At 35.8% G+C, this 22530-nt stretch overlaps 1 protein-coding gene across 2 annotated transcripts; it reads left to right on the top strand.

Moving 5' to 3' along the window:
* Positions 1-1456: 1456 nt before the first annotated feature.
* LOC149807108 (pancreatic lipase-related protein 2-like) lies at positions 1457-22324 on the top strand. Of its 2 annotated transcripts, none has more exons than XM_089962098.1 (7): positions 1457-2304; positions 5835-6136; positions 8581-8812; positions 10156-10272; positions 15168-15287; positions 15820-16060; positions 16799-22324. In XM_089962098.1, exons 1-7 carry the CDS (start codon positions 2076-2078, stop codon positions 16809-16811), a joined length of 1254 nt encoding a protein of 417 aa, XP_089818224.1. In that variant the 5' UTR covers positions 1457-2075; the 3' UTR covers positions 16812-22324. The 2 variants fall into 2 exon arrangements, with proteins under 2 accessions (XP_089818224.1, XP_089818214.1); XM_089962088.1 differs by having other exon boundaries at positions 1475-2304; positions 15820-16056.
* The last annotated feature ends 206 nt before the right edge of the window (positions 22325-22530 follow it).

A 22530-nucleotide genomic window follows, 5' to 3' on the forward strand; every position in this document is an offset into this window, starting at 1 on the left:
GTGATACAGAGGCGGATCCAAGAATGAAACAGAGGGGGTCTAAATTAATAAATAAATTAAAAAAAGTACACAAGAGCTCAAACTTTAAAGAGTATATATATATATATATATATATATATATATATATATATATATATATATATATATATATATATATGGAGTCCTGCCTCCACACTTATTTGTATACTTCAGAATTATATACAGGCCTGCTCAGTGCAAGGATAGGGGGTACTTAGGGTTCCGCCATCCACTCAGATATCAGGGGAAAAAAATATTTTAACAATAAATTTTCAAATGTTATCCTTGCAGGTGTCTAAATAATGGCAATATTACTACAGGCTTGATATACAAAACTGTACAAAGATGTTTAGATACAAAAAAATAAAAAATAAACTAATAGTGGGACACATGGGGCATAATTTATGTATTACCAAACTTTGCATTTTATATATTACATAGTAAGACAATGTTACTGTTCAAATGGCAGCTTATTTAATATGTAGGAACCTTTATTCAGATATTTCTTTTTAAGTGTAAAAATAAAAACACGAGTAAACAAACTTATAAATCTCACACATTAAAAATTCAACTGTGATATGTAACATATTTACTTGTGTTTTCTGATTCGTTTTATAGATACCAGAAGAGACCATTATGTATAGAGCAACCCCTGTTTGTGATGCTGGGATACAAACTACCTAATATGGCAGTGATGTGGTTACCAATAAAAAATATAATGGAAACTGATTCCAAAACGGCGGAAACTTCCTTAAAAAAGACAAAAGTTGCATCACCAATATATTTTATTTTGATATTCTGTCTAAAAGTAGAATGAATCATGAATATTTCAGGATGGCATGTTATTTACTAAATGATAAACATTTCTACATTGTCATCAGTTTTAAAACTTCTTGTGTGTACAAGTGTATTATCATAACAGAATATACAACTTTATTATTTTGAAATGATACATGTAGATTCACTCTTCAAAATGTTCTAAAAACATGAATTAAAACTTTAGGGCTGTAAGATAATAGCAGCAATAAAAATGCAGTTCCATGCCATTATTTTGTATTTCCTTACACATGCTGTATTATCAGCAGAGCATCGTGTCCTGCATTTTCACTTTTGTGTATCACGTGATACGCATAACACATTTACATGACGCGTCGCCAATCTCAGCTAGAAATAATGTATATTGAGTATAACATGTTTACGTTTTGTCAGATCTGTTGTAGTGGATTTTCAGCCGGTTTATGTGAGAGCATTAAATAATAAACCTACTAATTTAGAGCATCAGGAGTTACGGCCATTTTCTAGAGGCTAGTATCGTTACAAATCTTGACCCGGTGACCTACATGTACCTTGTAAGCAGCTGTCACGCGTCGAGCTGCTTTACTTGTGGTGGAATAATTTCAGCTGCTCTTCTTGGTTACTATGTTATATCGATTTATCTACTGACGGTATTATTTTACCCCTTGAAGTGTGTGTGTGTGTGTGTGTGTGAGAGAGAGAGAGAGAGAGAGAGAGGACTAATAAATTGGGCTGTGGGCAGTAACAGACTGTATATGTATCAGATTTAATGGCAACCAGGTACTAGCCATGCATGCTTGTCAAATATTTCATAGTATATTGCGCAGGTTCATTAGGATGCATGTGATAACAAATATATGTTAATGTAAAGGTGATACTCCTGTCAACACAAATATCTGATTTTATTCGACAAATATGTTTTCTCGCGATAGAGATGCCCACGTACTATTCGTATTGTGGATTGCGATCGCTTAACGTGGATAAAATCGATTCACTTGTGAAGGTACAACTCCACTAAGCACTGCGCAAGGTGGTTTGAACCACAACGTTAGATGACTGGCATTTTCCTAACGACTAAACTTTAAGAAATCCCTCCACGGCTCTTAATAAGTCACTTCCTAGGCTGTAGCTGAACAGAAGAACTGACCATACGCTGTATATAATCTTATGCAGGAAGGTCAGGGTTCAGTGCCCTTATTCTGTAAGTCAGCAATACAACGGCACTGTATATTTATGTACATTATAGATAGGAGACATGTTGAATGGTTTTGTCGGGACATTCAGCTTTCTTATGTATGTTGGAAGAACTGAGCCTGCGTCTGCTAAACCGAGGAAAGGAGGGCAAACAATCCCGTTGTCGTGGAAACAGTTTCGCATTTAAAGCGGGGATTCAAGATGAGAAGCATAATGGGCTGGCGGCATTCATTATGGATCATATCAACACAGTGCTGGTGGTTTCTTTTCTTATCTGCAGTATAATAGCTGTCAGAGGTAACTCTCTCTCTCTCTCTCTCTCTCACACACACACACACACACACACACACACACAACGTGTCTAAGAACGTATAGTTTATGAACGCCTATATGCTCTAAATGACGAGTGTGTGAAAATGATTTCTCAGCCCTCCCGCATGAAAAACGAGTAGTCCTAATAGAAAATGACCAAAGAGAAGTAACTGAAGGGTCAAATTACTACTCCTAATTTGGCACCTATATATGTGGGCTGGGGTCGTAAGCATCAGGGTTTACGGAGCTATTTTGTACGATAACGATTTAACTCCGTTAATTAACATTATCAGTTACATTGAAATTCAGCAAAGATCGCATAATTGTAACTAGATCAGTCCATTTTCTAACCTCAATTGCTGTCTTTTTTGTATGAAATTTTTGTTCTGTTTAGGATCCCAATTTTTATTCGATTTCGAATCTCCTTCTCTCTCTCTCTCTCTCTCTCTCTCTCTCTCTCTCAATATAGAATATCTTAGACAATTTCTTTTAGTAGACGGATTGATGGATGATACATGTATGCAGTAGTATATATCAATAATTTCCTTTTTTCCCCACAAGATGACAGTTCTGTATCTTTCTTTTTAAAAAAATGCATGACAGTCCTATTCATCTTTACTAGCACTCTATCGTAGTTTTTGTCCTATGGTAATCCTTTCATAAAGGTTCATGACAACACTGTTCATTATAAAGTGTCTTGTAACCAAAAGAGTACATCGTTCATTATAACAAGCCTTTTATCCAAATAATTACAGCGGACATTATAATATGCCTTTTGGCCAAATGAGTACAGCGTTCATTATAAAATGCCTTTTGACCAAATGATCTACAGAGTTCATTATAACACGTCTTTTGGCTAAACGAGTATAGCGTTCATTGTAACAAGTCTTTTGGTCAAATGAGTACAGTTCATGATAATATGCCTTTTTGGCCAAAATGAGCAAAGCGTTCATTATAATATGCCTTTTGTCCAAATGAGTACAGCGTTCATCATAGCATGTCTTGTAACCAAATGAGTACAACGTTCATTATAACATGCCTTTTGGGTAAATGATTACAGCGTTCATTATGACACATCTTTTGGACAAATAAGTACAGCGTTCATTGCAACATGTCTTTTTGCCAAATGAATTTAGTGTTTATTGTAACACATCAGTTGACCAAATGAGTACAGCGTTCATTCTACCGTCTTTTGGCCAAATGGATACAGCGGAGGCTAAATATTGCAATTAATTCAAAGTAACCAACCATTCAATTTTTTTTTTGGGGGGGGGGGGTGAGGTGGGGAAGGGGGTCTTTCCAACCAGGATATTTCTTTTAATTTATCTGAACATATTTTTTTTAATAACTGTCTAATTTGACAGATAGAAATCAGAGCAAGAGTATTGCTTGCCAGTTATACGGGGTACACAAATCATTTTTCACAATTTCACGGCTCACCCACCCTAAGCCCTTTAAAAAGGGGAACAAATCTTAAAATGATATGGTCGTTCCACAACTAAAGGGATTATATAGAAGTAGATATAAATGTTATCGAAACTGCCACTATAACACTATTTAATTTTAATTTATAACACTTTAGAAATTATCCAGATCCAAAATAGTTAAGTGAATTTGAAATAACCCTTGTAATTGTACAACAGAGAACATGTACAATTCGCATGCACCAGAGCGGTCAGGTATTCAAAAGTAATGGTTATTGATGCAACGGGTGAGTTACCTCGACTTTACGTAAACGTTGAATGGGTTAATAGGGCTTGTTACGAATTACGAGGATGTAACGCATTGTGTAATTACCTAATACATAAAAACGGCCCGCGTGGACAATATCCAATCTGATCAAAATCAGATTTCCACAGTCCTGACTGAACAATGGAGGTCTGATTTTAACCAGATTGGAACAATGTCTTGACCCCTGCAGACTGACGAAGTATGGTTGGGATGGGGTGCTCCCAGTATTTTATTTACACCATTATAGAAGTCACACACAGGCTCTATTTTGTTGGAAGTTAAATTTAGTGAAAGATAAACGTGAAGCTCCGAGCCCCCGGTCAGCAATGCCGACGGTTAGATGGTTAAATATACAAAGAGGTTGAAATTCAATGAATAAAAATTTAATTGCAATTTAATAATCAAGTGACTCAAATTTCCAATTACACTCGTTCCGCTTGACCCTTTACTAAGCTTACTGCATCACTTGATTAGCAGTGTGAGATTGATTTCCACCTGTTCTTGCATTTCTACTCATCTGTTCCTTCTCCCCTTCCTCCTCGACCTTTCTCCATATTCCTTCTCCTCCTCCTCGACTTTCTCTAGACTCCTTCTCCTCCTCCTCCACTTTCTCCCAATACTACACTTCTGTCGACTTCGACTGTCTCGGCTACAGTCTCAATTCTGTCTCCAACTCTTGAAAACTTGGGACCCCATGAAACCGGAAGTTCTGTCCCCTAGAAAGTTTCATCTGAAAACACAAGGACGGTACAATCTTTTTCCTTAGCCCTCTCATCTCACAGTACACATAGCCTATCATCAGATAACGGCTATTACATTCCTTCGGTCACGCATTCGTTCACATCGAGATACCCATACGTTCTTGTATGGTAAAAACAAACGTCATAATACAACATGGTATCAGTTACTTCTTATACATACATCAATAAATTCCGTCACTTCAGTACACACTCCTAATCCCATTATACTAACAATATCACAATAAGCAGACGCATTTCTTTACCATACAACTCATGCAAAGTACACGCATATTCAAATATCTATGCTCTGATATATGCATACGTCTATAGTAACTAGTTTTAAATACTTCAACCATGTTTCTAAATTCATAATTCAAGCATCTGTAAATTCTAACATAACGCATTAATACATGCACTGGTTTACTACGAAGTAACCTAATGGCAAATTACAAAATTCTGACCACAAGCTAACAATCTACATAATTCCGCCTCGCATCTAATAGTGTTCTACGTAAGGCTCAAACCCGTTTATCAAATACGCATGTTAATGAAAAACTACAAAGGTAACTCTACATACTAAACGATCCTAGTAACTAAGTGTACATACTACAAATAATTACAATTATGATGCCGTAATATTCTGCAAAATCGAGCAAATAACTTACTGACCTTTTCGAAGCTTTGTCTTCCATCATAATCTACCTCTAAGTTTTGCCGCCAGATTACGAGTGGTTTCTTTTCTTGGAGTGAACCCTATTGATCTGCAATTCTTCCAGGCGAATACTAAATTAATCGTACGAATTCGGAAGGTATCATTTTGGGTCTGTACTATAATCACGCCTTCTGTCTAAATTTTTGATTGGATATCGCTGTTGACCGATCCAATCAAACTTAGCGGACAATGCTTCCCTCGTTGTCTGTCAATGTGGGGACGGATAAGAACACGCTTCGTTCACCCAGTGGACTTTCCTTTAGATCCTTGAACTAACCTTTGGAGCTGGAAAATACTCTAAACAAATAATTTATGATTTCTTTTAATTGTAGGTTGGTTCTTCTGGAGCCGGAATGTGTGCTATGAGAAAGTGGGCTGTTTTACTTCCGCTAGCCCTTTTACAAACACAAATGGGCTTCTTCCCCAGCCACCAGAGGAGATTGACACCCGTTTTCTCCTATTCACTCACCGAAATCCTCACAGACCTGTCGAAATTCGTGTTGAAGATCCATTACCATGGAACCAGTTTCACCATTTTAATAGAGATCATCCAACTAAAGTCATTATCCATGGTTACCTCGACTCCTCAGAGAAGCACTGGGTGGGGGAAATGGTGAATGCATTATTGTTGCAGGTATACAGTGTTTTTGTAAACGTGTGCTACTTCTGTGTGTTTTCCTGTTCGGGATTGTATGCGTACCAGTCTATGTATGTGTGAGCATATTCATAACTGTAATTTATTCTAATTAATAAATTCATTTGGATTATCACATTAGCGTTTTAGAAAGTAATGAATTTATAATAAATATCTTTAAACTTGTTTGTCATCAGCCTTAGATTCTTGATTTTATTATTTTTAAATACATGTTTCGCTTTGAGCTGGTAACGATGGAGTGAAAGTACAACATCTGTTTTGCAATAATTGTTTTTCTTGCGAAAGAAACGATAACCCCTGTCAACGATAAACCCTGTCAGTGGTTACGTTTGTGTCGCATAATTCGTAATTACATGCCATTCATCTCTGGAAATTCTTTACAATTTACACCAGCCGTCATTGATTTAAGATCTCTGGTTATCATCGCATCGACATAAAAAATAAAAAATTAAATGCGCGGTTTAGTTCAATCTGGTATTTCAAAGTGTTTTACCTTATCATTTATTTAAGATGACGTACTATCTGTCACATTTGTATCTCTTCTTCCAATGAAAACCAGCCATGCGATCATAAACCATGGGAAAATGAAACTGCATTTCTGTTAAAATCCACTCTAAGACTGGGTATTCGAAGTGTTCCTGGAAGATTCAAATCACTTGTTACCTCTGCTGCTCATAGACTGGAAGAGTTTATGGGATGGTATTTTGTTCGTCAGCTCAAGTTTATAAATGCTGCTCCTCCTAAACTACTTAAAGGAGTGCCACGAACACACACACACACACACACACACACACACACACACACACATGTTATACTTGGTCCTAGTTCGGTATGGGTTCTCTTCGGAAATCCTATCTGGCAACTACAGTGGCCAACTTGAAAATCTTGGTAGCGCTTCTCCTCCTGAATGGACAGTGATATAAATATTGTGTCTACGCCTACAGACTTCTTTTGATGTCAAGTTGTCCCTTAATATGACCGCTACGGCAGTCGTTTTGAAATTCGTGCTATTGTACACCCCCCACCCCCACAGAAAGTCATATTCATGTGGGGTTTTCACATAAACCCCCCTCCCCAACCTTTTAATGAAAATGCTGTTGATCTGACATCCAGTATAGTCGCCACACATCGGCTATCTTTAAATCTAATTATGGCTGCTCTTCCTGAAGTCGTTTCCACCTGAGTTTTTCACTAACACGATTCAAAATGAAGACAATCTTATGTCCAATATGGCGGCAATATCCGCCATTTGTAAACTTCTTATTGTTATTACTACTACTCCTGAATGATCGGATGGTCTTATCAACATGAGGGTTTCGTCGCTAAATGGCGTCTCATGATGACTGGTTGGTCCTCATTGTGCCGAGCTGACGTTTAATATGGCTGACACAGTAACCAGCATCAAAATTTTGTTAATCATAATGTTTGAATCAATGGTCAGATCAGCATGGAGTTTTTACTGAAAGACTTCTTACAAAGTTTTGTTGATCGTAAATTAAAATGCCTCTGATTTGTGGACATTTAAAAAATGTTTTCGCTCCCCCTCTTGAATGGAAAATCACTTTGACATGCGAGTTTCATCATACGAGTTCTTATGGTGTATATTTCGTCTTAAATGAAAAGGTGTAATCCTAAATGTGGCCACCATGGTATCGACCTTGACAATGTTATTACCTCAACTCCTCACAAATGGATTGCTATGCCATCATGAAGTTTTCACCTATATATGTCAATATGTCTGTCAAATTGGCTGTCTTGAAAATATTCTTGTCATCTGTAAATGGATCCTGATTAGGGTATAGCATTTTCATCAAAAACTTTTAACGAGGCCTGCTTAGTCCTAAATAAAAATGGCACCAATCTGAAACCAGTATGTCCACCACAGCACTAGTCTGAAATTCTTGTTATCACTAAAAAGAAGAAAGATATCACAGATAATTTTAACACTCAGCAATTAAAACACACAAATGGTCTAATCTTGAATTAATGGAATTTGTTTTGCCCAGTAGAACGTCAGTCCTTCAAAGGATTCTTGTTTTAACTGTTGCTGTGCTTGTTTTTGTTGTTGTCATTGTTGTTGTTTTTTCATGTCGCCACAGGAATCCGCATCGATTGGCGGTATGTTCGATTTGTCAAGGTACAGAAATGCACATTTCTGTTCCTTGTATCATATGATGCTATATATAAGTAATCGTCAAGTGGCGGCTTGAGGATAAGGGAACTGTCCAGCAAAGACTGTTTGTGGCTTTTGTAATGAAATCATCATTTTCCTCAAGTATTATTACTTTGCAGCTGGAAATCGTGAGCTAAGAAAAATGTTCAGTAATTATGCCTTCTTGCTCCTTATCAATGCACATTTTTGCGATTTTCCTTTCGCTCAATGAATTTAACTTAACTATTGTATTTTTCATTGATGGTTTCAGGGCAATTACAACGTGATTGTTATTGATTGGAGACATGGCGCATACCACATAATTTACCACCAGGCTGCAGCCAACATTCGGTTGGTGGCCGTCGAGGTGGCGCAACTGTTGATGTATCTTATGGATACATTCCACATTACGCGAGAGTCAATTCATCTGATTGGACACAGTCTTGGAGCACACACTGCTGGATATGTCGGCGAGAAAATAAAGAACATTGGAAGGATCACAGGTAATTCCCATCTTGTGATCAGAAAATGGAAAACTGGTTGTGACAATTTTTGGTCTTCAAATACGTAACAGAAAGAAAGTGGTCACCTTACAGTATGATCCTTCCAATGATCCTGAATGCTGTCACATGTTCAGAATTATAGAATGTTCCGAATTAATTTCAATACTCTTCACTATCCTGATGTACCGCAATGATGCAATCCAGAATGTATTTGATGTTAATTCATAGTCAATGGGCACTTGGTAAAATAAATAAATAAATAAATAAATAAATAAATAAATAAATAAATTCTTCTCGAATTACAGCACAACTATAAAAGGATTTTGTAATAGACCGATCTTAAAACAGTAATAAATTATTTGTTTATCAATCCCTATTTATACACACTTTAACTTTGCCTATAACATAATATAATGTGAAGATTTGCAATGAAATAATTTAGTCTAACTGTAACAAGACTGACATCGAACATTTGCTTCAAAAACAAGTATGTTTCTGGAATGTTCTAAACGAAAATTTATATCATCATGTTATTTACAACTTACAATTATGTACAAAAGTTTGTTTTACAAACACCCTGTTTACAAACGGTCATTATCTTAGGTACAATCTACAATCATGTACAAACGTTTGTCTTAAAAACATCCTGTTCACAAACGGTCATTATCTTAAGGTACAATCCACAATCATGTACAAAAGTTTGTCTTACAAACACCCTGTTCACAAACGGTTATTATCTTAAGGTACAATCTACAAACATGTACAAAAGTTTGTCTTACAAACATCCTGTTTAATAACGATCATTATCTTAAAATACAATCTACAATCATGTACAAAAGTTTGTCTTACAAACATCCTGTTCACAAACGGTTATTATCGTAAGGTACAATCTATAATCATTACAAAGCACCCAATATAGATATACATAACAAAGTTAATAAAAATACTTTATGAAACATTCTGTGACAAGAACAGTATTATAGCAATGGTTAAAGAACAAGTGCGACAAGTGCGTCAACTTAAAATATGCATATATGAATTGATGGCGGACGTTAGAAAATACACACCCAACCTTTCTAAAAGCAGAAAACATATTCCTGTATTTTTCCGAAATACAAAATGTGTCTTGTGAAGTGACATGTAAGAGTGTGTTCTTTCGTGACCTGATACTTAGTTTTATCAATGTCTGCATCGATGTTATGATTTTTCCTCAAGAATAAAAATTGTAAAAATTTATACTAATGGTATACTAACTCCATTTTCCATTGATAAGAGATGGTGAAATAAGAACAACACTGGACACAATAGTTCTCCCATTGTAAAGCCTATTACACATATTTCAGGTCTGGATCCAGCTGGTCCCGCTTTTGAAGACTCTTCCATTCAGGTGCGTCTTGATGCTACTGATGCTGTTTTTGTTGATGTCATACATACGGATGCTGAGCACTTGTTTGATTTGGGTAAGTCTCCTTCACCAACAAACTGTCTGTCTGTCTGCCTGTCTTTCTGTATGTAATTATGTATGTGGTAAGTTGTTATTGTTGTTGTTATGGGGTTTAACGCCATTTTTCAGCACACGATAGGATATGCATGGCAGACAGTATTAATGGTGGAGGAAGAACCCGGGAAAACCCCGGGAAGAACCACCGACCCACGAGAAGCTACTGGCAAGCTTTCTCACATACCCACACTGGCTGAATCCTAGACTCGAACCCACGCAGACAGAGGTGAGATGGCAGTGATCCATAACGGAGAGGACAATCAACAATTAAACAAAAATTAGATGATAGTTCATTGTTGTGCATCTTTATTTTAAAGCATAACTATATTAAGGGTTAAAATGAATATTTTCACAACTGAAACATGGATAACGTACTGTGAGTCCTTAGAAACGCTTAGGTTGGGGAAAGGATATTATTGATACTACATTTCCCTCAAACTATGTCCTGGTTTTTTTTTAAAAAAAAAAAAAAACTTACTTCCAAACATATGATATGATACCAGTATCAGTGAGACCATTGTTTTGGTGGGAATCAAATCAGGTCTAATTATATACTTGTGCATCTGACTTAGTGATGTACCTCAAACTGTAACACACACACGCACACACACAAACACACACACACATACACAACATTAGACTGGTCTTAAGTTTAAAAAAACTTGTAATTTGGCCTTGTAACCGGAAAACTGTTCAGTCATATAAAATCTGGTATTAATCGAACGATCGTGTTTTAGGTTAACTGTACACCTGATTTTTTTATATAAAGAGTTAGAAATCCATAAATAATTGAATTAGTGAATATTCATAAAAACAGTTACATTATGATTTTCTAAACCCAAATTAATTGCGATACAATTTATAATTGCTCTTTTTATTTTACACGGCTGAGGATTGCAGTTTTTTTAGGCAATGTGCCTGAACGTAATATACGAATTGTTAGTTCAATAATTCAAGTTGAAAAGAACTATGCAATTCATTAAAACAAAGTTTTCTATCTCACTGGGAATAATAGTACATTGTATTGTGTTGTTCGTGTGAATATGCAAACACAGTGTGTGCCAACACCTTTCATCGGTATGGAGAGAGAGAGAGAGAGAGAGAGAGAGAGAGAGAGAGTTTCGTCATTCTTCAGTTTTCAAGAAAGCAGTAAGGCGGTGTCCCATAATGCTAGTACACGGTGAATTCTGTGCTAATACACGGTGACTTCTTGTTGAAACAGAAAAAAGAGGTTCGCCGATGAGCATGGCTTTTACTGTCACCTTCTGAAGTGAAGGACATTTCGCCTCCGAACAGTGGCGTCACTAGGAGGTGCGGAGAGGGGTGCGGACCGCACCGGGTGACATCATTAGAGGAGGTGACACCAAATTGACTGTCTTTACAATTTTTGAATGTCTGTGCAGGAAGGCGGTCCATGAGGGTGACACCATGAGTTACCGCACTGAGTGACACCAACCCTAGCGTTGCCACTGCCTCCGAAAGCCACTACATGTTCTTGTTTAGCATTACTGTTGGTCAGACCGCCTCTCCACCCAGCAGAAAATAAAAATAAAAATAAGAAAGAAAAGACCACATTATCCATTGAAATTAATCTGCCGCCAATCAAAAATAGTTCCGAAAAAGTGAAGTATGTTGCTTAGTGTTAAATATTGTACTCAAAGGCAAAACTTGAAACGTTAAATAATGTTTGGGCCAGGTTTCAAATATCTAATAGTTTTGAAAATTCAAGCTCAGAAATAATCACAAAATCAGGATTTAATTATTAACCATTTATAATATCGCACTACAAAGATAATATTTTTCAGCAAATCGAATAAGAATAAACATAGACGTAAATTTCTATTTATGTGTTTACCCTTCAATAATACTAAAATCAAAAAGTAAACCACAGCAATAAAATTGTTGACGTTTTGTTTCAGTCCCAAGAATAATAACTTAAAATGCTTTGTAGTTTTCTCAACAAGTAATTTAACATCTCCATTCCCCCTCAAGAAAAACTTACCCAAGTAAACACGTCATTACACTGTATAAACATGAATTACCATCATTAAATTAAACAAAGAAGGAATAGAAAACCGCATATATGCAAAATACAATTCAGAATAAATATGTTAATTATCAAACAGTTCCTACGAGTTGACTCCTAAAGAATAAAGGTTGGACTTAAGGTAGGAAGAAAAAAGAAACGAAATAAATCTTGGCACATATACGGTACCTAAATACATGTACCCTTGGACTACCGATTTGAACTGTTGTCAAGATGAATTCAGACGTACTTCAGGTACTCATACTCAGATCTCACAATCAAACAAAAATGGAATTTTCACCATTTTTCCTTTCTTTTGTCGGTTCATTTCCATGAAAAGTCTGTTTCCCAAATATCAAAACAAGATTTTGTTGACTCATTTTTGTGGGTCAACGTATATTTATATACGCTTAAAAAAAAAAAAATCCTGATACTGTAGTGCACTGTAAAATTCACACATACCTAAATTTCAGTTATCATTATTATGGAAAATCGATTATTTAGTCGCACTGGTTTCTTGCATGTGCATCTTGCGTGTTTAGGTAAGTCTGGCCTTCAGCTGTTCAGTAAATTGGCCACGGATGACTATATGTGGAAAGAGATGAGGCGTCCTGGGGTAAAACGAGGCGCGTCAAGGGGAGAAAAGTCATGTCCTTGGATAATTTCACCCGTATTTGAGTTGATTCGGAAACTAGGGTCCCTGATAGCTCTGTAAAGGGGTTTAACTCGAATGATAATGCTTACAAAGGTCAATAGAAAAAATGAGATTCAGAAGTAAATCTTTCTTTCTTTCACAGTCTTACCTCAATTAAACACAGTCTGTGCGTCTTGTTTTAGACGTTTCCTAAATACACCAAGAAAATAGTCCACCAATCATCTTTCCGCCCAAAAATATGGCATGTAATAATAATAATAATAATAATAATATATTGGTACAATAATAATAAAATCAATAATAAATAGTGTTATTATTATTATTATTATTATTATTATTATTATTATTATTATTTATCTTCTTACCAATATCACAAAAACATGGCGAAATCGCAGTCTGAGATTATACCTTGATATTGAGTTTAGGATTCTAGATTGCTCTTACTATTTATTATTATTATTATTATTATTATTATTATTATTATTAAAGCTCTATGAAACAACTGCACTCCAAGATTCAGATTAGGGGATGACTGGGGTAGGAGTGGGTGGGTGGAGAACTACAAGTTTTATAATTCTGCACTAATAATCCTTGAAAGTGAAGTTGACTTGCGAAAGTGACCCCTGAGGATCCTAATATTTTTTTCAAATATGTAACAGCCGTTTTATCCGTTTATTGAATTCATAGATTTAACTGGCAACGTAGTGTATCATCAGGTTAGTCAGAATATATCCGTTTCCAGTAAGGAGCCAACCATTTAATTACAGGGTGGGAGGGTACAGGATTTTTTGTAAAGAAAATTTCTAACCTTCAGATACCTTAAAATATTATTTCTTTGATCCACAGTATAAAAAAAATCAAAAATAAAAAAAAAAACCAACAAAAAAAACAAAACAGTTATATTAGTTGAAAAAGCACGAATCATCTTGAGGTATAGTAAAACAATATCCTCAGTTCGAAAGAAAATCTCAGCGCTCCCCCACCCATGAAATGATCGGCCACTAAAAAAGCTTATATCAGGCCGTACCTTTGGTGATGTATTGAGATAAGACATTATGTCCATTCGTCATTGCATCAGTCTGTCACTGTTTTTCTTATAACCTAAATCCGTAGCCGCCACTTGAGGGAATGTAATAATAATTCGTTATGCTATTGTTGGATGAGTATATGACGACAAAGGTTTCAGATTCTGGAAGCAGTTTCCCGGAGTAGAGAGGGTGGGGGTCAGAGTCATATTATCACAGATAGTATGGACTTTTCCTTGTAACCTAACGCCGACCGATGTGAGGATAACACATTTGGTATGACACAGGTTTTGAGTTCCGAATGCAGTCGGCGGAATGGGTGGGGTGGAGCTACAAGAGGGATTCAGAAGTACGGATATATGTGATACTCTTCAGTCTCATGCAATTTCTATTTAAAAAGTCGGTGTAAAGTCAATACACAATTTATGCATTTTCCAACACTTGTCGTTTCTATTATTTTTTTGTCTAAGCAGTTGTGGAAAGTGCCAGGGACATTGCATTGTAAAATGAGCACCATCATTTTCTTCGCTTTACAGTCATTTTGATACGTGCTTTCTATGGTTCGAATGCTATCCAAACGATACCACATTTCTGCTGTACCGAGTTCCGTTCACCAGAAATCAAATCATACCTGATGATTATGTGAAGATAATACAGTAACTGTTTATTGGTTAGTTGGTTTTAAAGGTACTTCTAACACATTATTGGTTATATCACTGGGACTCGCATAGCTGCTTACAATTTACTTACAAATCATACATTACTCTCTAATCCTAGGATTACTTACAGTCCTAACAGTATATAGTACATGTATGATTTGTAAGTAAATTGTAAGCAACTGTATGAGCCCATGTGGGTCATATCTTGCCGAGAAAAAGATAGATAAATGCCTTTATCTTGGACACACCAAAGCAGCCGAACCGGGCGGGCCTGAGCTGGTTTAAAATCAGCGACATTCGTTTACGAGTCAGCCGCTCTACCAACTAAACCAACAAACATAGTAACTAAATAACTAGTGAACAAACAAGAACCACCAAACACAGGTTCAAAGAAACTAGTCAACAAACAAGTAACTACTGTATACCCCCTCCCCACTTTCCATTAGATGTAAGTCACTCATTAAATCGATCAATTAATCTGTTCATTAGGTTTCGGGATGGAGTCCCCTGCAGGCACAGTTGATTTCTACCCGAATGGAGGGAAAAATCAGCCCGGATGTCCGTTAGATTATGGCGATCAGATTGATCTCATTTTTCAAGGGAATTTCGGTAAGTAGGATGCCTTTTTCAACTTATTTCATTTAGTCGCAGCTCCAACTTTTTTTATTTGCAGTATAACATAAAGAAACTAACTAACATCAAAAACAAAAACAAAAGCAACCAAAAAAAAAAAAAGAGAGAACAAAACAATGCGATAATATTACATCACAAAAGTACATGTTACCGCGTGTTATTTTGTGTTCTTTTGTACACAGGCTTACATGCCCTCAAGGTTACCCGTACTAAACCCATTTGTTATGTACTCTTTTGTACAAAGGCTTGCTTGACCGCTAGGTTTACCTGTCTGCGCAGACGTCGTTCTGTTTCTAAAACGGTTTCAGCTTGTGTTTTGAGTAGTAGGTCGACTATAATAGAAACTTGTCAGTTGTTTTAGTTTTATGGTTTGAAAGAACCGAATATTGGAAAATTCAAAATCAACTAAGAATCTTTTAACCTAAGCATTAGATACATGTGTGCCAAATTTTCCCACTGTACAATGTTTTTAAGTGTCATTGTTGTGAACTATTATTTTTCTTGGCAGATTTCAGGTTTAATGTTGCCTGCAGCCATTTGCGGGCACTAGATTTCTTTACTGAGTCTATCAACAAGGAGACTGCCTTTGTGTCCTTCCCGTGTCCAAGGGATACAGTTGACCCCGACAAGTCATGTACATCCTGCGGTTCCAGTGGCTGCATTAGGATGGGGTTCTTTGCTGATCAGGATCACGGAAACGGAACTTACTATTTGAAAACAAATGATAGGCCACCGTTCAGCATTGGTACGTATGTGTCTTATAATCATTTATTTTTCCTTCCTTGTTTAAATACAGGTTTGCTTACAAAATAAAGAGATAGATAATAGGATGCATGTGATCTCATTTATGATGCCCATTTTAAATATTTAAAGTACAAATTTTGCATATTAAATAATTGTTAATATTATATGGCATTGGTCCATTTCCCATCGGCTTCATTAATTAGCTTCATTTTCACCTTGGAGGCTCGACACAAGTTGTTAAAAGCACAGAAGAGCAGATTTCTGTTGTCATTAAAATTCGGAGATAACATATAACTCATTTACGTGGTGGAGAGAGAAGAGAGATTGAAAGTCTGTATGCAGACCATGTATAGTGGAAAGAGCAGTTGATTCTGAACATCTGAATTTATTCTTTCTCCCGTGAATGTTTATAAGTAAAGGAATTATAAAGTAGCTATTATGTATTACGATATAAGCATCTTAGATGTATTCTTCACTGAGCCAATGATTTTACCTTATTAGAAAATATTTATGTACGAGTTGTCTTTCAGACAGTAATACGTCATACTTGTTCCATACAATAGCATGAGAATTATAAATCTTATTTATTATTTAATGAAGTCTCTCATCGAGCTAACTATTTAAACTAAGTTTGAAAGTTTTCTAACTGATAAAAATATGCATTTTCTGATTATATGTATTTGTTTTTAGCACACCCACCCACCCCCTTGTTGCAAGCATGTACTGTTTTGTTTTTGCTTCAGGATCGTTGGATAAAGATGCAGTGACACCTGGTGATGGGAAGACAACGAAACCGAATGTTTAAGACAGAACAGTTTTATTACTGACCATGATAAACATCTTACTGCATAAAACAATGATCACGTGATACTATGTTCGGCAATATTTGATTTTTGCAAAGAGTTTTCATATTGAATGAAGACGTCAACTGTATTTTATTATTACGCTTAAATTTATAATTTTTAAGAAACATTTTTTGAGCAGTGGCTTGGGGTTAGAATCCTTGCAAATAATGGGTATGACAACCAGACTTATCTTTCACGATGTTCAATGATACGCTGGTAATGTGTGTGCTTGTGTTCAATTTTGGATCCTGGAGACTGACTCGGTATTATCAAGGTTAGTTCTAATAACAGTTTTGTGTTTTTACGCCATGAATCAGATACCTTGACATTCCCTAAGGTGTAAATATTTGGTTTTATTCGGTCTACACAGGTGTTAGAATATAATCCACAGCTCATTACCTGTCATATTTCAAGAACAAATTCTCTAAGTCTGTTATCAAAGGATTTCATTCATTAACATTGGAAAATCTGTAGAATAGACATAAATACATTATTTGCAATACATATTTCATCTTTGGGAAAACAATGGCAGTCTAGTTGTTGTTGTTATGGGGGCGGGCTGAACGCCATTTTTCTGCACAGGATGGTCTATACATGGAGGCAAGTATAAATGGTGGAGGAGGAACCCGGGAAAACCCCGGTAAGAACTACCGACCCATGGAAGCTACTGGCAAACTTTCTCAAGTACCCACATTGGCCGAACCCGAGACTCAATCCCACGCTGACGGAGGTGAGATGATAGTGATCCGTAACGGTGAACGCTTTAGACAATTCGGCCACCCTGGTTCTCTGGCAGTCTGGAAGTACCATCAAAGAAAAAGGCCAAAAGTAATAAAAAGCGAGTTGATAATTTCAGTGAGAATGACTGATAACGGATTTTGCTTGGTTTAACGCCTGTGATGACACAATAATAAACATAGCGGAAAGACGTTGCATTTGGCTAGATCGTACACCAACCAAATAATAAGAAACCTGACTCGTCCTTGATCTCTATCGAGTAGTGAAATTGGTATTAGAAATGTACATGAGTATTTCACACTACTATCTCCGTACGGTTATTGAAAATGGCTTTGACTAAACGATGTCCACGAAATGTGCGATTAAAATTATAACCAGCACAAATATTTGGTAGCGGTGTCCTGGCAACAGCATATTGATGGCGCATTATTTCTGTAACATGATAATTTCCATTATTTCAAGCAGTTAAAAGGAGCGGTCACCTGCGGAAAATTTGCAACAAAATATTCTTTTTTGCCAAAATGTAAGTGGTTCAATGTACACAATTTTCTGTTGTTTTAAAATAAATAAATATATATATATAAATATATATATATATATATATATATATATATATATATATATATATATATATATATATATATATTGTATTAGATTGTGATATTGGTTTTACGGTAACAAAATAATGTAACAACGTTTTTTTTTTTGTGTTTTTTGTTGACGTTTTGTTTGTTTGTAATTGTTTTCGAGCTTGAAATTGCTTGGCCAGTTTATAAAAAATAACTGTATGATTAACGTATAACCAGGCATGAGAGATCTCTAGCCACGAACTAGGATCTCCTGTATTTTTATCTGATTTGTATAAGGTACAAATTTCACTTGTTTGTGTTTGATATATTTTAATTAGATCTGATGCATCATAACATTATAAATACTACTGTTATTTTCGCTACCCCGTTTCATTTGCCCGCCCGTCTGATTGTCCATCTGTCTGTCTGGAGGATTTTAGTGAAACTTTGTAGGCTAATTACAAATGCGCTATCAGTTTTTACTTTTATTCGCTTAAACTTGCTGACATGACAAATCGTCAGAAAGGTGTATCGTATGAACTCAGCTCGTTGCTTCACCTCGTCCACCGCATGGAGGATTTTATTGTAGGTTGGATAGGTGGTTCGTATAGATATACTATATCATTTAAAAAAAATTCTGACTCATTTTTTTGGGGGGCAATATGTTGAAAACTGTGAAACAATAGGAGATTTTGGGAATTGAGTTACTTATCCATTCACACAGACATCTGCTAGGAATTGTATTAAAACGTCACAGGCTTGACAAGCGGTTGGTGTACATGCGTATAAGATTTTACTTCTTCCTCAGGCCATTTTTTAAGGGGGATTTTCCTGACAAATTATCAGAAATGGGATTCTCCTCCCGCATGAGACGGAGGATATTATTCAAACTTCGGAGACTAGATAAGTAGTTGGTGGTGTACGTTAGGCATTAATTTTCTCACTTTGACCCATTTTGCGTGAAATTTCAAATGGGTTAAATATTGTGTTGAAACTTTGGGTTAGATATGTGTTTAGTGTGGATATGCAATACGGTTTTACTGCTGTTCTCTGGCCCATAATTTGTGCACATTTCTTGAAGAATAAAAAAAATTTGAGTACTTACAAATTACGTCGCTCCATCCATCCACATCGGTCGAAAGATTGTATTTAAATTTATAGGTATGTAATTGGTGTAACTGTGCAGTAAGGTTTTACTTTTTTCCTTCTGGGTCATTTGTCTTTAAAATTTGTCAAAAAAGGGGTATTTGGACAGTTTAGTTTGTCATCGCAACTCGTACACTGGATGGAGGATTGTATTGTAGTATATTTTTCCATTTCCATTTTGAATATTGTTTTTCTCCATGCATTCTTTTCCTGAAGTCTAGTCAAAACAGAGTTAATGAAAGGAACCAACTAATGGGTAATTGTATAATATTAATGCTGGGCATTTGCACACGTGCAGAAAATATTTATATTTGTCATTGCTTCAAAGGTTTTTTGGTGGGTGGGTATATTTAGTTTGCCATGTAAGACAAACATGTTAAAGAAAAACATGCTTGAAATACGGGAATTTGAATATCGTTGTAGGTACACCAGGTTAAAATCTCTGGGGGGGGGGGTACATTTGTTCTATACATAAATATATACATCTTTTCCGTACGTAAATTTAAGTGTAAGAGAACGGTTTAATTTCCTTATCAAATAAGACGCGTATTTGATAAGGAATAATGCGTAAACCACGTAAACATAATTCACGCCGTTCAACGATCTCGCTGTAACTTTTGAACGTAAAGTCATATTTTCTTTTATAGTCGTACAATTGTATTTGTTTTAGCTGCTGTGAATACTAGTTTTGCATTGTTAATCTACCCTTTAAAACATGTTTTACCTGTATATATGCGATTATTTTTTAAATGGTTTTTCATTATTTTCCACATTGCATATCAATGAAGTTTTAAATCATAAAATCAAGTCGCAGCAGTTGTTTCATGATGATGCTTTTGTTTATAAGGAAAAGATTCATACCAGTTGATCACCATTTAGCAGAAAATTGCATTTCTCACGCATTTCTAATGATGACATATTTGCACATTTTTTTCACGTACCTAGCTACGAACATCATAGATCATGATCTTCTTTTTGCGGTTGGAGATTTACTTATGCGCTTTTTGCGGTTGGAGATTCGATTTTGCGCTTTTCGCATTTGGAGATTATTCACTTTCTGCAGTTGGAGATTTACTTATGCGCTTTTTGTGGTTGGAGATTTGGTTATACGCTTTTCTCAGTTGACAGCGCGTTAATTATGTATTCAGATTAATAATAATAATTATGATTATCTATCTATCTATCTATCTATCTATATATATATATATATATATATATATATATATATATATATATATATATATATATAAATAAAAGGAATATTGGATAACGGTGATATAGAACATACTAGACAAAGAAATATATGTTCAGCAGAACGCAGAGTTTTGGTTTCTACGACAAAGAGAGGCATTAGGAGACACTAGACAGTTTTTGGAAACGGCCTTCAGAGAGGATGTACCCTCCACCTTTGAAGTCATCTGCATCTAAAATAAAGGTCCATAAACATTATTAGTAAATGGAGAAACCGAATCAATAAAACTATTGGCACGTCCAAGTTTATCCTTTTATGAATACGCCAGTTAGAGTTTAACCCACCCATCCCAAACCTTAATTCAACATAATAAAAAATTAGTGATTTTCGACCCCATAACGAATTAGATCCAGAAAAATCGGAGATACATACATTTATTTATACGAGGCAGTGATATCTGCGACGCAGATATGACATAATTAATTACGGATTTGCTATGGCTGTTGAGTTAATACGGCGAGATCCAGAGAATCTCAGTAAATGCATAAACAGAGCTAGGAGAAAACGTACAGCTGCTCATGTAGTCCAAACATTAACTTCGAGCCGTCCAGTACATATGCTTTTCTGCACTAGCCTCACCCCCTTGCACATACAACATGACATATCCCCTTGCACATACAACATGACATCATGCATTTTTGACACAAATGCAAATGATGTGGGAGAAAAGTGGAGATAAAGTAGGGATGTTTGTTTTATCAAAAATATAACCCATGGCCAATCAGAGGAAACTGTTTAGTGCTACCTTAGTTATTGTAAAACCGATATAATTATTTTATAAGCAGTTAGAACTTTGTAAATAATACTTTTATTAAAGTGATCATCATCAAAGTTTGTCCATATCATAACGGAGGAACGGTAAAATCATAACATTTTATTATAATAATCTGTCTTTTATCACTGTAAAGGATCTTTTTTCGCAGAATTGGAATGCTTGCGACAGATATGTACGTGTATCGCTAAAAGTTCGATTTTAAATTTTTGTTGCATAAATAAGTAGCTCGTTTTGGTTTTCCTATTTAAAAGAATACTGAGTGTTCTATGTAATATTCCTGATGTGGGATTCTTGTCGTCCTATGAAAGTAGACAAATATGTAGGTCTGATGGAAGATTTCTTTTCTTACACATTTATGTTTACATGCATAACAATTTAAACAATTAAACCATTAAGAATTTCATAATATTTCCAGTACTGTTAATATTATCAGTTTGCAGATTTCGAACTTTTTGGGATCCAGTGGATATTTTGTCAGTGTTGATCTGTACTATTTATTGTGTGACTGTGATATGTTCAGATTGATATCTACAGCTGTTCTCATTTTGCCTATACTGATGCAAGATATCTCATTTTGCCTGTGCTGATGCACGATATCTACAGCTGTTCTTATTTTGTTTATTCTTTCGCATGATATCTACAGCTGTTCTCATTTTGCCTGTGCTGATGCACGATATCTACAGCTGTTCTCATTTTGCCTGTACTGATGCAAGATATCTCATTTTGCCTATGCTGATGCATGATATCTACAGCTGTTCTTATTTTGTTTATTCTTTCGCATGATATCTACATCTGTTCTCATTTTGCCTGTTCTTTCGCATGATATCTACAGCTGTTCTCATTTTGCCTGTTCTTTCGCATGATATCTACAGCTGTTCTCATTTTGCTTGTACTGATGCATATACTACTCTCAGTGGTTCGGATATTAAAGAACAATTTTACCATGGGTTTGTCAGACTTGTTTATTTATGTAGATGTACAGTGGAGTGAGTGGCGTAGCATCCGTCCAAGCACTCCCAGCAATTTGGTGAGGGTAGAGAAGGGGGGGGGGGGCGGGGGCGACCAGACTCAGATAAAGACCATAATTTCCATCAAAGAACTTTTTATAGGTAGTGGGCCCCAGAAATATGTTTGGCGGAGAGCTGGGTGT

The sequence above is a fragment of the Sinohyriopsis cumingii genome, chromosome 1, assembly GCF_028554795.1.
Source record: "Sinohyriopsis cumingii isolate HCF-2022 chromosome 1, ASM2855479v2, whole genome shotgun sequence".
Taxonomy (NCBI): Eukaryota; Metazoa; Mollusca; class Bivalvia; order Unionida; family Unionidae; genus Sinohyriopsis; species Sinohyriopsis cumingii.